Source organism: Canis aureus, chromosome 26 (genome assembly GCF_053574225.1).
Source record: "Canis aureus isolate CA01 chromosome 26, VMU_Caureus_v.1.0, whole genome shotgun sequence".
NCBI classification, from domain to species: domain Eukaryota; kingdom Metazoa; phylum Chordata; class Mammalia; order Carnivora; family Canidae; genus Canis; species Canis aureus.
In genome coordinates this window covers 18020695-18039087 of record NC_135636.1, presented here as the reverse complement: position 1 = coordinate 18039087, position 18393 = coordinate 18020695, and the positions used below count along the sequence as shown (strand labels likewise).

General features: G+C 40.2%; 1 protein-coding gene across 1 annotated transcript in view; it reads right to left on the bottom strand.

Annotated features, from left to right (window-relative positions):
- The window catches only part of PAK5 (p21 (RAC1) activated kinase 5), a 282738-nt gene that overhangs the window by 86517 nt on the left and 177828 nt on the right, over positions 1–18393 (bottom strand). The window contains exon 3 of the mRNA XM_077872226.1: positions 14213–14425. Coding sequence (XP_077728352.1) covers positions 14213–14416 — 204 coding nt within the window. The 5' untranslated portion in view covers positions 14417–14425. The remainder of the gene's footprint in view (positions 1–14212; positions 14426–18393) is intronic.

The following is an 18393-nucleotide window of genomic DNA, read 5'->3' as shown; positions in this document are numbered from 1 at the left end:
ATTTTCATTATACTCTGTACTTGTGATAATTGAGTTTGTTTCACTTTATTGTCTGCTAATATTTTAAATCTATTAGACTGCTGAATCCTCACACTAGACCTATGAGGGAGAGCTATTATATCCACTTGTAACAGATGAGGAAACAAACTCAGAGAGTTGGGGAATTTGTACAAGGTCAAATATGTGGAATTGGTAGAACCAAGATTTTGGAATGATTTTGGATAGTCTGGCCCCCAGAGGGCTCTTAAGCAAGGCACTGTCACTTCTTCTTTGTAAATTTCCTTAATTAGGGGTGTCCTTCCACTAGGCATGAATATATGACTGTTTGTTTTCAAAATCCAAGATTAAACTTGGGATTTAAGTTGGTGGAGAGTTGCCTTAGCTTCCTTGATGGGGCAGCTCTGAGGTGTGTTCTACAGAGACTCTCAGGCCATCCCCAGAGCCCAGGTGCCCACAGCAGTTACCTGTTCCTTAACACCCTTTCCTGACTTTTCTTCTTTAGTGGTCTGGGTACTCCATTCCCATCAGAGCCACAAGGAAATGAATTCTGCCAACAGCCTACATGGGCTTTAAAGCAGACACTTCCCTAGTTGGGCCCTCAGATGAGACAGCAGCACAGCTGACACCTTGATCTCCATCTTAGGAGACCCTGAGCAGAGGATCCAGCTAAGCTGTGCCCAGCTCCTGACCTATGAAAACTGGGAGGATATTAATAAATATGTGTTATTTTAAGCTGTTGAGTTCATGGTAATTTATTACACAGCAATACAAAACTAATGCAGACTTTGATACCTGGAATTAGGGTGCTGCTGTAACAAATACTTAAAAATATGTGTATCAGTTTACTTGGGCTGCCATGACAAGCACCACAGATGAAGTGGCTTAAACAACAGAAATTTATTTCTCACAGTTCTGGAGGCTAGAAATCAGAGCTCAAGGTGTCGGCATGGTTCTTTCTTCTGAAGCCTCTGTCTTCAGCTTGCAGATGACCTCCTTCTGTGCCCTCACCTGGTCCTTCCCTCTGTGCCTGCATGCCCCTGGAGTCTCTTCCTCTCCTTACATGGATACTAGTTCTATTAGATCAGGGCCCACCCTTAAGACCTCATTTATCCTTAATGACATCCTTAAAGGCCCCATCTCCATATGCACTCACAGTGGCAGGGCTTCAAAGTAAGGATTTTGGTAGGACACAGTTCAGTCCATAATAACACATTGGGTTTGTAACCAGAAAATGAGGGGAGGTTGGGGGAACTTTGAGGAATGTGGTAGGTAAAGTCTGAACTGCCACGAACGGACTCTTAGTAGGAATCTGGGCTTTGGGGATGCTGACTATGAGGGCTCAGGGGCAAGTGAAAAATGTTACTGGAAACTGAAGAAACTGGAAACTTGTTATGCAGTGGCAGAAAGTTTGATAAAATCGTCTTCTGGAGTTATGTGGAAAGCAGAAGCTGTAGGTGATAAACTTGGTGACAGATTAAAGGAGATTTCCAAGGAAAGTGAGAAAGGTGCTGCCTGAAGTCTTTCCACTTACAGTAAAATGCAAGAGAAAAGAACTTAAAAAAAAAAAAAAAAGGAACCAGAATCCCGGGTCTTAAAAAGTTCTAAGCCTCTCTAGATGGCAAAGAGAAAAAGTGCAGAGCTGGACTCCTGGAAAAGCATGCTCCAGAGAAAAGGCTGAAATATATCTATAGAACTCTGTTAAAAACAGAGAAAACTCAAAGGTCAGAATATGCAATCACACAAAGAGCCTTGTAGAGAAATTAAAGGTATGGCCCACAGATCTTCTCAATCAAACCAGAGAACCTCTAGGGAGCTTAAAGGCACTGTCCCTCAGCTATCTTAGCAGGAGGCCAAAGTATAGGAGGGCTTATCTTAAAAATATCTGTGGATAGAGTTTTTGTTGAATGGAACGAACCACAGTGAAATCCATACAAAGTCTACAAAGTTCTTGAGAAACTATTTCTATAGAAATACTGCTAGCTTGGACCAAGGGTCAAATAAATAACAGAAAAGGGGATTTTCAGACTCCCTAAATTCTACTGGCAGGAGAAGGCAGGCTTGATAAAATGTTTCTGTTAAAACACAGGCTTTCATGGGTGGAGTTGAGCCACAGAGGATTATCTCAAAGCCTTAAAACCTAATCGAAGAACTCCCAACATTTGCTAGGCTGGATTTCAGAACAGCTTTGGGCCAGTGATTCCTTCTAACTTTCATTTCCCCTGTTTGAACTGGGATGTCTATAGCTATTATCCTTTGCCACCATCATAAGTTGGGAGGAAGAGGGCGGGTGGTGAGGAGAGCGGAATGTGCATAGATGTCTTTTAGTTTCAGAAGTCCACACCTGGAGAAAAATTCAGCCCCAGTAGCTGTACTTAATAGATTGCACCCAAGTGCTTTATCCATACCCTATCCCATGTTAACTTTAGATGACACTATAATGGGAAAAGACTTTGAGAACCAGGGCTAGGGTGAATGCACTCTACATGTGGGAGGGATATTGGGGACAAAAGTGGATGAATCCCAGGGTGACCCCCCCCACAACCAATGATTCCAACCTCTTGGTGCTCATACCTTTGTCTGATTCCTTCTCTGTGAGTGCGGACAGGACCTGTGGCTTGCTTATAACCAACAGAACATGGCAATGGGAATCAGATGTCACTTCCACAGCTGTGCTATATTATATGGCAAAGATGATGGAATGTCACTCCCATGGTGATGTTACATGATATGGCAACAGGGAGGGATACAGCCTCATGATTATTTTATGATATATACATAAGATTGAAAGCAGAGTAGCTCTGCTCTCCTGTTGTCTTTGAAGAAACACGCTGCCACGAGTTCTATAAATACAAAGAGATGATTTTTGCCAACAGCCTCAATGAGCTCGCAAGTAGATTCTTGCCTCCAGATGGCAGTGAAGCCCTGCTGACCTCCTGACAGCAGCCTTGTAAAAGCTTGAGCAGAGAGCCCAGTTCAGTCATGTCCTGGACTCCAGACACAAAAACAGAGAGAATAAATGTCTGTTCTTTTAAGTGATTATGTTTGTGGTAATTTGTTATGCAGCAAGAGAAAGCTAATACAAAGATGTTCCACAGGTGATAGATTGTGTCATGACAAAAAACACTTAGACTAGTACCAACTTGGGCAAAGCTTTCGTATTGAAATCTTAACCTTATAGCTAACAGTAGTAGATCCAATAAGTTGGATAGTGGTGTGCTGCTTAGAAATGATCCAAGCATTGATAAACTGTTTTATCACTGGTTCAAATAGAGTCAGCGATATAATTGTTCCATTTAAAATGACTTAACAGAATGAGAAAAACTGTAGGATTTGACATGTCCCCAAAGAAGCCTGCAGCTGCCATTTCAGTGCCCCAATTTCTAGAAGATGTTAAATGAGAGATAAAATTAAATCTTTCAAGTTCCAAGCATGTGTGGGAGTTACAGAGAGCCACATGCTTTTTTCTTTTGATTTAGAAGGATTATTTTCAGTTAGGTCACCTCTGCCAGGCGAGAAGAGCTGGGGCAAATAAGGCATTCCTGAGAATATCATCTTCCTTTATATAGAATTTTTCAGTTATCAAAGCACAACCACCCTCATTTGTTGAGTTCAGCCGTCAGGAGTGGAGAGTAGGTCACTCAGTGGGAAACCAACACAAGTCTGGAGAGAGAGGCTTGTGATTGGAGGGTTCCATGGTTTGACCTCGACATGATCAGCTCACAGAGTAGCAAGGCTGTCTTGGAGAGAGTGAGAGGCACACATCTGGATGTGTACTCATTTGGTTCTTGGTGCACACTCGCACTGACATTTCCTGTTTAAGTATTCTGCCTAAATCACCTGATAAACCTTGTGAATTAAAGACCCTGCAAAGGGCACTGAGCACTCTGCAACTAGAAAGTAGAGTCATATGGCAGTAATGAGATATCACAAGGAGGCAGGCACTTAAATGATAGCCTTTCAGATTCTCAAGGCAGTGCTAGTTTGTGGGCTGTATCTAGGCTCTCTAAATGCTTGAATCATAAGCATCACTTCTACTCAAAAACAGTATCTGTCATCTAGAATTAACCTGTTCTGTGACCTTGGAAAAATCACTTTACCTACCTGGGTCTCAGAGGCATCATCTGTTAGGTGAAACGGCAAGGACTAAATAAGAAGGAAGTAATTTTTTGACTTAGCATCATTTATGCCTGCAACACCTGTTCATGCCTAAACACACCCTTATCATCAGGAGGCAGGGTTGTATGGTGGTTACAGCATGGGTTTTGGGTCTGACAGGTTTGGGGTTTGAATCTGGGCTAGCTGTGGGACCTTTAGCAAGTTCTTTAGCCTTGATGAGTCTTGCTTTCCTCACCTAAATGAGTAAAAACCACTCATTTGAAAAGCTGGTATGAAGGCTAAGTGAGACGGTATTATCAGTTGTCCAATAATGCTGTGTGACAAACCACTCCACACTTGGTGTCATACAGTGTGTCTGGGGCTGGAGTAACCCCTTCAAGCTGTAGAGATTAAGGGTGATTCTGCTCCATGTGCTATTACCTCTTCTGCCTTCCCCCAGCTACCCAAGGCATGTACTTCTTACGGTGATGGCAAAAGCACAAAGGCAATGCTAAGTTGTACCTTTCAAGCCTTTGTTCACATTCCCTGATTGGCCAAAGCAAGTCACATGGGCAAATCCAAAATCAAGGCATGTGGGAGTACCTAGTCCTCCATGAGGCTGTGGCAAGAGGAATGAAGAACTGAATTTAATAATTCAGTTCACCACAGGTGTTCTATGTGAAGCACCTATGCAACATGTGCCGTGCTTGATCAGAGCTATGATCAATTACTGACATCTCTGATTATGGTTTGTTTTGTTATGTTTTGTTTTTTCTTTGTTTTTTGTGGTTGTTGTTGTTTTTTTTTTTTTTTTTTTTTCCAACCTCCTCTAGGCCAATCTTTCCTGTGCTACTTGAAACAAACTAGAAAATTTCTCTGGCTCACTACTCTACTCACCTGATACTGCATGATAAGGTTCTCTCCTTGGAATTATTGTCTTTTGTTATGGTCCTCTAATCAAAAGCAAATAACTTGGAGGTGAGGGGTATGCAAAGTAATCATTAACCCATTTGGAAATAAGAGTAGAGGAGGAAGAGAAAAAGGGCATGGAACGGTCAAATGCAGCTGAGTCTCTGATATTAGCATCATGTTTGACTTAGAAATTGGGTGGATTTTACAAATTGATCAATCACGGTCCTCTCCAAGAAAGAGGTAATTCTCTTTGACCTCTCAGGGAGTCCAAAACTCTGGCCTAAATTCTGGAGCACTGGTTTGAGGAATGAACTCAGCATCTCTAAATTAACGAACCCCTCTGATTCCCAATGCAGGAGAAGGAAATGTTACCTCTCACGCTGCCTGTGGGCGGGATTCTCTAACACTTTAGAGGTTGGACTGAAGGATTTGTAGTCCCCCATCCCTCAGGTCTCCTTGATGCCTCCCCCAGGGCTTCTCATCTCCCCATGATCTCTAGCCCTGTCAAATTTGACCCTGAATCCAGACTCTCCTTTTATCCAGGCCAGGTAACGCCCCAGCCACCCCGGCCTACAGTCTTGGCCCTGTCTCTTTCTCCTTAAACTGTCTTCAACCCAGACTCCCAAACTGAGAGGCTTCACCCACCAACCACCCACAAATCTACCTGGAAACAAGGATGGGGCTCAGCACCCACTTGGAGTAGAACATGAGTTTCTTTATCTATACAACTGGCTCCATCATCTACACAACTGAATTCAAACTATTCAATGGTTATTATGAGATCATCACAAAATAATATTAAAGATTTTGTACTCTGTACAAACATCTCCAGTGTTTGGTAAAGGTCCAGCCTGTTTCTTAGGATATTTCTGCAAAATCCACAGATTACCATAAGTTTGATGCCTGCTTTGCCTCACACCAGCATCTGCTATAGCACTAGCCCTGGGATCAAATAATCACAACGAGGTGGACACAGAACCCCTGCCTGTATCCTGTCACTATGTGGGAGCTGCTCTACCTCCCCTCCAGACTTAGAGGAGAACCAGTCACTGCAGGGACGCTGGCAAACATGCAGGAGCCATTCAGGAATAGACCTAACCATCCATTAGTCATAGATTACTTTCCAATACAACCCACTATTGACAATTATTTAATACATGGTACATTCTATTTATGTCTACCTTGGTCTTGAGGGTGACTGCAGATACTAAACTCTTGAGAGGGAGTGACTGTGACCATTCTTTCATGAGGTCTCAGTGGTCCAATCTTAACTGGAAGCCTAGAATCCATCTCCCAAGTTCCAGGATCATAGAATAGGGAAGTCCAGTCATTTTGTGCTTTGTTTCAGTGATTTGCAGGTGTGGGATCCTCTTGATTGTGGTTACAGAATTGCCTGGGTATGAGAAGAACAACCCAGAGGCCTGGAAGAGGAGCGAGGCTAATTTCCTCCTTTAGGAAAGAAGGGGTGAGTACCTGTGGTGATCACTTTCCTTCAAGGGATCCCTCTCCTTGGAAAACATCAGGCTTTGCTGTTTCTAGAGTAACAACTAGGCCATCTGAGTTTATGGCTTCTCCACCTGGTAAAGGTAATGTAAAGGTAGCTTCAGTAAAACACTGCAGTAAAAGAAGAAATAGGTACCAGTACTTATAAGTGGTTAATGATGGGTTTTACTTTTTTGACGGGGGTAGGCATGGGATTCATCAAGTACTAACCTCATTGATACAAGGGAAAACTGCTTTTAAAAGCTTTCAGAAATGACTGGATCATAGAAATGAAGGCATACAATACATTTGGTTTTGGTCTTGGCTTTGTCTACTCCTTTGGAACAAAGGGTATATCGTGCCCAAATCCCCTGACTTTAGGCAAGCCAGTGTGATGTTTTTTTCCACAGTCTCTGTGGCTGTAGGAAGGCTGAGTAAGCATACTGAAAATGGAAGGAGGAATTCTAGAATGCAAAAGGAACCAGAAGAATTGTTGTCCTCACTGTTTTTGCAAGTGTGGAGAAACTAGTGATAACTTCAGCAAAGGATTAATAACCCATTCTCCTAGTAAATGCCTTGGTTTCAGTCAACAGACACTGCTGTAGGTCTTTGCAGGTGGTGATTTTGATGAGAAGCTTTAAAATACAGGTAATCTGCCCAAAAGATTTCATTTTCTTTTTTAATTTTTTTTTAAGATTTTATTTATTTATTCATGAGAGACACAGAGAGAGAGAGAGAGGCAGAGAGAAACAAGCAGGCTCCCTCCAGGGAGCCTGACGTGGGACTCAATCCCGGGATTTCAGGATCATGCCCTGGGCTGAAGGCAGATGCTCAACCGCTGAGCCAGCCAGGCATCCCCAGATTTCATGTTCTGATAACATTTCCCTTTTCAAAAAAAAAAAAAATCTTTAGAACACACAATTTCTTCTCTAGGAAGGTTTGTCACAATCATATGGTCAGAAGGACTCTCTGAATCTCAACTCTTCATAGTCATTTAATTAATAATGTCCCTAAAACCTGCCGGATGGCCTATCAAATCAGTAGAGTTGGCACACTTTAAATTGGATCTGACTTTTAAACAAATCAATTCATCTCATAATAGAACAATTCCTTATCTGAGACTGGAGGCCTTCATGCATGGTGGTTTAACCAATGGCAAACTCCTGACTGTGGCTTTCAAAAGCCCTAACACCATCCAGACTCTGTTACCCATCTGACCACAACTCCCATTCTTCTCCTTGAATCACTGTGCTCCAGTCCCATGGGAATCTGTTTGCCCTTTAAAATCTCTATGCTTGTTCCCAGGGCCTTTGCACTGGTTTTTCCTTCCATCTGTGAATTTCTATCCTTCTGGGCTTCTCCTGGTTCACTTGATACCTTCCCAAAAGGACTCTACTCAAAGACTCCAAATAGCTTCCCCAAATCCTCAGTTCCTTTATATTATTATGTTTGATATTCATCACATTTACTGCTACTGAGACTGTGTTGCTTACTTATTTAAATGATCATTATCTGCTTCCCATGAAAATTCAAGCTCCCCAGACTAGGCACCTGGTGCTTCTTATTCACATAGGCAACTCCTCACCCAGAATAATGCCTGGCACAGAGTGAGCATTCAATAAATGAATGAATGAGTGAATTAATGTAAAATTTTCTGCATCCTGTGGGTTTTAAAGATACAGATCTCAGAACTGGCTTTGAGTTAATAAACAAAGGTTGACAATACTGGGTATATTCTTAATAATGGCACTATCAATATTTTTTATAGGAAGCTCAAGTATTGGTGTTAACAATACATTTCATGATCTTGTGATATTTTATGTCTTTTTTTCCTCTTTTGAGATTCTATTTAAATTCAGGTTAGCTAACATATGGTGTAGTATTAGTATTAGGGGTAAAATTTAGTAATTCATCCCTTGCATATAATACTCAGTTGTCAACACAACCAGTGTCTTCCTTAATGCCCATCACCCACTTACCCATCGTCCCGCCCCCCACCTCCCCTCCAGCAACCCTTGGTTTATTCCCTATAGTTAAGAGTTTCTTATGGTTTGCTTCCCTGTTTTTATCTTATGTTATTTACGGTTTCGTTTATGTGCATTTACTCTTTTTTTAAAAAGTGTTTATGGTTGAAGCAACCAAGAAAACTTGATTTTCTTGAAATGCTTGGGAGATTTGATGAATATCTAAATATATAATTTGACTGGCAGAATTAATTTAATAGTAAGGGATATTTTTCTAAAAAACCTGCTTAACAGATCTGTAATTTTATGACATTATTAATCTAATGTACAAACAACAGAATGTATTCTTCTCCACCCACCAAAGTTCCTAGACAATTAGGATCTGGCCATATAAGCTTGAAAGAGAAATGTTAGCACCCTCATTTTACAGATAAAGAGACTTCTTTTCAAAGAGGTCTATAAGCCACTTATCTAAAGCCACGCAGTTTGTGAATTGGCAGATCCTGGACCTCTATTCCAGTGTGCTGACTCCCTGGGCTCTCCTGTTTTCCATTTCTAAGTGTCCAGCTGGGTGAACACCAGGGCATTGAATTTCATGTTGTAAGAAAGGTGCTTCTATGTTCAATAAAATATTTTATTAGAATCAGATCTAAAAGGAAGAAAATGTACAGTCACAGGGACTTAAGAAGAAAATTATGGGGAATCTATGAGCTTTAAGAGGGCATCCAGTGGAAAATATTGGGATGAAAATAAAAGGGCCAGAGCCACTCAGTACAGCTGATGGCGTATGAGGCTTTCATGTTAGAAGACATGAAACAGGCATGAGGGCCAAAGAAGTCATGATGGGGCAGCCTTCAGCTCTCAGAATTGCTGCAGGTATCATCCAGGTAAGAGCACAACCATCTGATGTCCAGTATGAACCCCTTTGTTACAACTCTCAGAAGGTGGAGGCAGCACTAAAAGAAATTATCCCTCCAAATTTAATTCTGACCAGTGAGAAAGAGCCCATCAGTGATGTGGAAATGAGAAGGATCCTTGGGAGACACTATTCCCTTGTGTCAAAAGGAAATAAATGCCAGAAAATGTCAGAGAGTTGCCTTGTATTTCAAGAAAGTTGATCACAAAACTCTTCAAGGAAATGGTGAATCCCATGGAAACAGAACTAAACTAAGGATGACATGGCTCTAAAGGCATAAATCCTGAATGTGAAATTGTGAATCATGAAAAGAGAGTGGAGAATTACAGAGTAATCATGTTGGAAGCATTCTTTGATGAGCTTTCTACACAAGCTCTACTAGGGGAGAATACAAAACAGTGGCACAAGTCCTCAAGAACAGGGTGTCCAGACCTGAGCATTTACCATTCTTGATTTTCCCTGTTTCTGAGAGTAAGGTGGTTTTTGATGTGATGGCCAAGGGTAGGGGGTAAATGAGGAAGAAGAACCTCACTTCAGAAGACTATAAAACACCAAAGATGACAAAGACAAAGCAAACCCAGGCATAGCAATTTTGCTTTGGGATTTTCTGTGCATCTTCAAACTTGAAAAGATAAAAAGGAGACTGTCAGAAAGGATTTGATGAAAGATAAATTAGAGAAGGGGATGGTGAGCAAGGATGTAGGGATTTTCATTGATGTTGAAATTCCTGGTTTAGACAAATTATATTCTGTGACACTAAACTGGAGGGAGCATTACATTGAATAATCTGAGATGGATAGAGAGACAAGAGTTATCAGCCAGCTAGAGAAGACAAAAATCTCTATTTTAAAAAAACCCCACCCCCAAACCATCAGTAGAGTGTGAGGAGCAAATTGTAGGGACACATATAATAAAATTTGATGTCAGTCCAAACACAGTGGTTCTCAACTCTTTGATCTCAAGAATCTCTTATAATTATTGAGGACAGACTCCAAAATACTTTGGTTTATGTTTTATATATCAACGTTTACTGTATTTGACATTAAAATTGAGAAACATTTTAAACATAAGAATATAAAGCACATAGTTTTTGGACCAATGATGTCAAGACACATCATGTAGCTTCTAGGAAACTCCATTGTATACTTAGGAGAGAGTGAGAGCAGAAAATGCAAATGACCCCTTCGTAGTATGAAAATAGGTTTGATTTTGCAGATTCCCTTCAAGAGAGGAATTTAGACCACACTTTGAGAACTGCTACAAGAAAACTTCTCATCATGTACCCAAGGAAACATGAACATTGATGTTTATGACAATATTATTTATAAATAGCAAGCATTTGCCAGTGTCCCTTAGTAGAGAAATGGATAAACACACACACACACACACACACACACACACACACACAAAAGAAAAAAACCCCAACAAACTCAAATCATATTGATATGTAGAAAATGAGTTTATTTAGAAATTAATCTCAAAACAATGATAGGCAAAAAGCAAGTTGAAGAAAATTATATGACATAATTTAATAAAATTTCAATATGCCAAATACTATTATTTCTATACCTCTACCTGAAACTGAAAAAACCCATGAAGCAAATATTAAAATATGCTCTGTTTACTTTAGGTAGAAGTTATAAAGACTTTTTAATATTGTGCCCCTCCCTCCTACTCAGGAGCATCAGCTTCATCTGAAGGCTTGTTAAACACAAAAACCACTAGGCCCACCCCAGAACCTACTGAATCTGAATCTCTAGGTTGGGGCTGAGGAGTCTGGGTTGTAACAAACTCCTCAAAAGATTCTGATGAAAGCCCGAGTCTGAGAAGCAAGGGCCAATAACAATGTGACCCTTCGACCTGCCATTTTATAAATGCATCTAATTTGGAAGTACTTTTGGTAATATTGCTTATGATGTTTTGTGGACAGAATGATGTTAGATGGGAAAAGGAGTTTCTTGAAGATACTTGCCAAGTGTTTTAAAGGATCTTCCTGCACTCTCCACCTCTGAGTGTTAAGTTTTATCAGTTTGCCTACATGCCTTTGGCTTAAGTACATGAACTTTAACTTTTGACACAAGTCTGAACTAACCTGTGGTTTCTGGTTACATTTCTGAGTGTTTGGAAATCCTGGCCAGCATCAACCTGTATTGATTATAGTGTACGTGGATACAGTCCTTTATAATTGCCTAAATCAAAGTTCTCAAAGTGTGGTTTCCAGACCAGCAGCATCAGCATCACCTGGTAACTTATTAGAAATGCAAATTTCTGACCCCATCCCAGTCCTGCTGAATCATAAACTCTGGGGATGGGCCCAGAAATCTTGCCCTCCAGATCGAGCCCTCCAGGTGACTTTTATGGACTATATTGTTTGAGAAACACTGACCTCAATAAATTACATAGAACGAGGGTGTCCTGGTAAGAGTGACATGCAATTTAAAGAAAATTCTGAATAGGAACAGTTGAAATTCTAATCAGAGAAGAGTTCATTACAATGGTGAATTTCCATTCAGAACCAGCCCGCCTGAAGCTTACTAACAGATGCCTGAGAAACGGCACTTTGCCATAACACAAGGCACTTATAGGCTTCTCCCATTTACTGATTTCATGTCATGATCTCTTATTTTTCTTTGTCCCCTTTAAAGGACAACCTGAAGAAATTAAAATTGTTGATTCTACTTTAAATAATTTTGTCAAAATGGTTTTAAGTCTGCACAACTCCTTTCACTCCTTTGCCAATTCCTTCAGAGCTTATTTCAAGGATTGTTCTGACTTGTGAAATATATTCTGCATGATTTATAATATGTTAAAAATAGGGAAGACTTCTCCAGAGAAGGCATTTCCAAAATGTGGGATCATCCAAACCACATGGCATACTTTGACCTCTTGAGCCTTTTATTTTCCTTATTCTAGAGAGGCTGGTGGAGTCAGCAGGATTCTCTTGGACCACTGATATGGTCCAACAGTGCTAATTTCACTCATAGGATCTGGAGGAGAGGATCAATCCAAATGAGTTGGTGAGAGTATCAAGTATGGATTTATTGGGTATCCTTCAGTTAAAAAGCGTTTGATTAACTCTACTCTTTCTGGGAAAAATTCAACCTCACTGGCTATCGTTTTATCACTCCTCACCTGTATTTATTTTCTTTCTCACAGGCAAAATTCAGGCGTAGGTCTATACTGGAGATGTATTTTCTAGTTATCTTGTGGTTTGTATTCAAGTGTCTACAACACATATTTTCATTTCCTACAGGCTGGAGGTTCACTTTTGGGGCATCAGGGCTAGAAAGCCCATACAGTGACTATGAGAATCCTGGGGCTCAGGAGCTCAGCAGTTAGGAAACCTTGCTCTGACTCATGATGGGGCTGACAAATTCTGTCAGGGAGGATAATGAGCCAGCCCTTCTGACAAATGGAAGAAGTAAATTAGAAGTCCTGTTAAGTCCTACATCCACCAAGCGTGGTGGATTATCACTGAGATAGGAGCTTCCTCCTTCAGTGCCAGCCAGGACCTGCTAGATGAGTGAAGAACCACCTAGATGAGTGCATAAACGATCTCTGTCCTTATCCAATAATAAACACACTCTCTAATGAGACAGCACATGTCCTGGGCCTTCAGCTAGGATGCTACACTAAGACTCTGCCTCCTTCTAGAATGTTCCTCATCAAATGATAACCACACTCATTAATTGTGCTTTACTTGGGCATTTTTCCTTCACCATGGGGATCAATGGCAGAGAATTTTTCTGGGCACAATACACATTCCATTGTCTGAGTTTTATAAAAACTTGGGATAGGAGAAAAATAAACATAAATAAAAAGCAAATTCTTTCTAATCTCAACTTCTTATTAGATATTGCCCACCATATTATTTACTCATTAGTGAAGAATTAGCCTTCTCTTAGGAGAAAACCCTATTCAATAATAGGATATTGCCTAATGTCAAGCAGAATCGGTTAATTGGTCAGTTTCTAATAAATATCAATCAATACCTGCTTTAAATCGGGGGTTCCTTTTTGTCCTAAGGATATATCTTCTCAAATATCCATCTTTTGAGTATTCTACATTTTAGCTGGCCTGAAAAGCTTCAGAATCTTATCAGAAAATCAAATTCACAAAATACAGAGAAGAATTTGTAATTATCTTTGGGTTGAACACACCTACCTGTTCAATACCAGAATAGAAAACAAAACAGGACAAAACCAGAATAGATTGACCAAGACTATGCATGAATGATGGAATCACAATTCTAAGTTCACATGATATTTTTTATAAGACTTTCCTGTAACTTATCAGCTAGGCATCTTTCTTTGCATTCTCTAAAAATGCAACCACTTTTGTTTTGCCTAAACACTTAAATACAATGTAGTCAATATTCATGTTTACACAGAAAAAGGTATTCATAGCTCAGATGTCTGCTAATGTAATGAGCTAATGTAATGAGCATCTGAGGGCAAATGCAAAACATGTAAAGGTTGCCTATTTAATCAGAGATTATCGCCAACACTTACCAGAGGGGGTAAATAATATTCTTCAGTATGAAGACTAGCAAACACCATTTTAAACTAGAAATGAGACTTTTCTACTTTGTGATTGCATTTTATGTGTTTGATTTTTTAAAAAAAATCTCACACTTGAAAGCTGAGGTTCCTTTTCATGTGCTGCAATTTACAATAAGTGGTGAACATTATAATCATTGAAGAAGAAGTGCAGATCATCACTGGATATTTAAAAACAAGTGCATGATTTAGGCATTTTTCTAGCTTGCCTGTAAAGATGGTGCACTGCATCAAAGGAGAGAACATGCTTCTTGAGCCAACTTAAGACAGAATCCTCGCCATACCTTCATAGGCGCCAGCTGGATGGGTGTGATGCAGGAGGGGTCTACCATGGGCTTCGGCCTGTTGGCCGTGTCTGCTAACAGGCTGTGCCACTGCTGGGGGAGGCCCGTAAACTTCTGTTCTTGTGGATCAAAGCCAGTATGAACCCTGTGTTCAAAGTTAGAGGGACCAGATATTTCAATCTTTTTCTTTTTCTTTCCAAACATGATGCAAACCTGGGAAATGCAAACAGAAAAGAGATTGCTGTTTAGATCTTGATGACAGAAGACTATAGGAAAATTATTCATTTGTACTTCTATCTTTTCAATTATTCCTCTATGTATCAACTGCAAAAGATGAAAGTTGGATTTTCAGGATATGTAAATTAGATATTTCATTCCTAATTTTTCTCCTTGAACTTACCATGCGGAATATAGTTCCCTGCCCCACTGATTTTGGATTTGGCTATGTGACCTGCTTCAGTATGGACTGTACAGTCCAGGGTGGAGGGTCTGGAAGATACTGTGTGTTTCCACTTTCCTCCTTGTGTTTCTGCCACTTGGCAAGAAGATCTGTTTTGTGGATGATACTCCCTCAGCTTGGATCCTGAAAGGAGAGATGCATGAAGCAGACCCAAATCCAACCTCTAGTCTGGAGCCATGCCCAGCTAAGCCACAGGTGACTCTAAGAAAACAATGTTTATAATTAAGCCACTAAGATTCCTGACTTGTTATGTGGTATTAGCAAAGCAAAAACTGACTAATGCACAGGGAGAAGCACATCAAAGTTTGGTGTGCACTTAAAATCTAAAAACCTTTGGACAAATATATATATGAAAAGTGGGGTTAATAATCATATTCACCACATACAATTATGATTAGTATTAAATAAGTAAACATTTGTAAAACACTCTGAAAAGCACCTGGCACAAAGTAAGCACTGTAAATATTAAATAGATCTGTGAACAAATACACAGGAAACTTGACTGGCATTGCCTGCAGAGGAAGAGAAGGGAGCCGGCAGGGGGACACAGCCACTTTTATATTTAGGATTTTGTACAATGTATTTTGCCTGTTTGAAACAATGTAGTTTACCTAATTAAAACATGTCTGTGACCAGGATACCTCTAGAAAATAAGTAAAATAGTCACCGTGTTGCTTCATGGTATTGAAAATAGTAAGACCACCTGGATTTGAATCCCAGGCTGATTCACCTACTCACTATAATCTTGGGTGTGACTGCTTTTCCCTCTCTCAATTTATTGTGAGTAGGACAATCATGATCATTAGGGGAATCCTGACAACACTGCTGCAGGCACTATACATGATAATGGTTTGGCTTTGATGTTGCTTTGGTGGAGAAGCCTCATCTCAGCCCTTAGGCTTGAAGGGGTGGGTGATATACTTGTACAGCTCTATATACATAGTTTTCTCAGCACATATCCACTTGCTGTCAGTTAATTAGGTGTAACGGCATGCTTGGTGTCTGTGTCGCCTACTAGAATGGAAGATCCACCAGAGAAGGGATACTGTTGGCTTGTTCACTACTGTGGGCCAGTGCCTGGGATAGTAGGGCTCAAGAAATATTTGCTGATGGACTAAAATCACAAGCACAATACACTTATTCAGTGACCAGTACCTGGGGTAGGAGCTCCATAGATAACATCTTCCCTTGCCCTCTCCCTTTTAACTGTTTCATCTTTTAACCAGTTATCACTGCTTGGCAAAGAGAGTCTTCCTGCTGCCTTCAAGTTTTCTCAAGTTGCTATTCCATCCTCTGCTGAGGTCTACTAGTTTATGGGGCTGTCATAACAAAATACCCAGGACTGGGTGGTTTATAAACAACAGTTCTTTTTTATAGTTCTGGATTCTGGAAATTCCAAGATCAAGGCTCTGGCAGGTTTGGTGTCTAGTGAGTACCTAGACAGTGCTGGATGGTGCTGGTTCCAGCTTTTTGCTGGAACTTCCCATGTTTGACTGGAAAAGGGAGCTCTCGCTGGCCTCTTCTAATAATGACACTCATTCCATTCATGAGATTCTACTTTCATGACCTGGTCATCTCCCAAAGGCCCCACTTCCTAATGCTATCCCCTTGAGGGTTAGGAGCTCAACATACGGGCTTTGGAGGGACACATATAGACCATATCACTGGATGGATATGTATTCTCTTGACAGTGATCAGATTCTTCACACCTTTAACTCCCCAGACACTATCAAAACCCATTTTCCCATCCATCCTGCTTGTTACTTCAGACTAATTTGGAAAACTAATATAAGGTGATAAACAAAAATCAATAAAAGATAACAGGGGGCTCAAAACACCTTGATGTGTTCTCTTCTTCAGAGAGCATAACACAATTAAAAAAAAATCTTCAAGTACCTTACTATAACATGGTTAATAAATATAAGTCAGTTGATTTTAAACATTTGAGAACACCCAAGTAAAATGTAAATACGTAAAGGAGTCCAGCTGTGGTAGAGGATCACAGCAATGGCCCCCAGATGTTTTATGCTGCCCAACATCCATGCCCCTGAGTGGGTCTCTCTCAAATGACTCTGGGCCTGAATATGTAATTTACTGTCACCAATGGGTCAAAAGAAACCATGACACAAGCATGAAATGATCTGGTATGTTGGCCTTGCTCTCTTGCTGCACTTGGAACCAGCAGTCAGCTTGAGAAAAAGGCCAGGCCATCCTGCTGGAGGATGACACACCATGTGGTCCAGCCACCCATCAGCCCAACCAACTATCAACCCTGGTAGCAGGGCCATGTAGCTGACCAGTGGCTATTTACCAGATGAGCCAGTCAAAACCAGCAGAAGAACCATGCGGCTAAGCTAGACCCAAAGTTCTCATCTTCAGAATCAGAATACAATAAATAGCTGTCACTCTAAGTCATTACATAGTGGAGTAAATTTTGGCACAGAAAATGCTAATAGCAAAGACCTGTTTATCATCCTATACCTTTTATCTTCAGATGCCCATCATTTTTCTCTTTCTACTTTAGCTGCTTCAAAGTCTTAAGTAATAATGTCCAATCTCTGTAACTACATTAGCTGTTATACAATTGCATTAATTCAGAGGAATCTTGATTTTGATGCCACTCTCTGGCTGGATGAAGGCCTGGAAAGTTTTAGTGGCCAGGAAATTATGCCAAATAAGTAAGTGGGTGTGTGTGTATATATATATATATATACACACACACACACACACACACACACACACACACACACATATACTATCTCTTGGTGTTATTTAGCAAAAACAAAAATAATTTGAAAATGTAATTTGGTCATGTGTTGGCTGAGTCCCCCTGATGTTTTAATAAACTTTATGACCATTTTTAAAAGTCAAGGTAGCAATTTCATTAGAAAAATCACATGAGAATAATTCTTTTGCATGGATTCATACATGAACAAGCACTGAAAATGCTAGGTCAAATATTTTTAGCACCAGAATAGAAATGTTTTACTATTCCCTTCCTGACTGTGCATGTCTCAGTGGTTGCCATGCCATTCAAATGAAAATGTAAAAAAGAAAATATCAATGAATGAATATTGTTCTTGTTCTAAAATAAGGCAGTTGTGGAGAGGAAACCTGTGGCTGAATTTATCGACACTGAATCCTGTGATACTATACAACTGTAATTTAAATGCTTATATATACAGTGTTACACATCTAGTAAGTCTGAGTTAATGAGTTATAAAGGAAGGAACCAGAAAGGAAAATTAAAAAGTCCTATATTTTCAAGCAACGTTTCTGTGAAGGTCACATTTGACTAAATGTAGAGAGAGAACCTCCATGGTGTATGGTGATAATTCATTAGAGATGGCCATTTTCTCTGACAGCAGTGAGGAATCTCACACTCAGGTGAAAGAGTCCTGATGCTTTTTACACCATAAAGCAGAGACATATTTGGTAGGGGACTCTTGTAAAAATCCAAGATCTGGTTTCTTCTCTCTGATGTGTCCAGGCTTAGTCTATAGCTGGCATAGTGTTCAAGGTCCATTGTGTCTACTCACACTTAAAACTCACAATAACCCTATGTTGGCAGTGGGGGCAGAAGGTGGATGTTTCAAGACCACTATGAAGTTTCATTTGCTAGAAGAACTCACTGAAGCTTAGCATACAGTTGCACTCCATCTGTGATTTATTATAGTGAATGTATGCATAATCAGCAAAGGAAAAAGGCACTTGGGCAAGT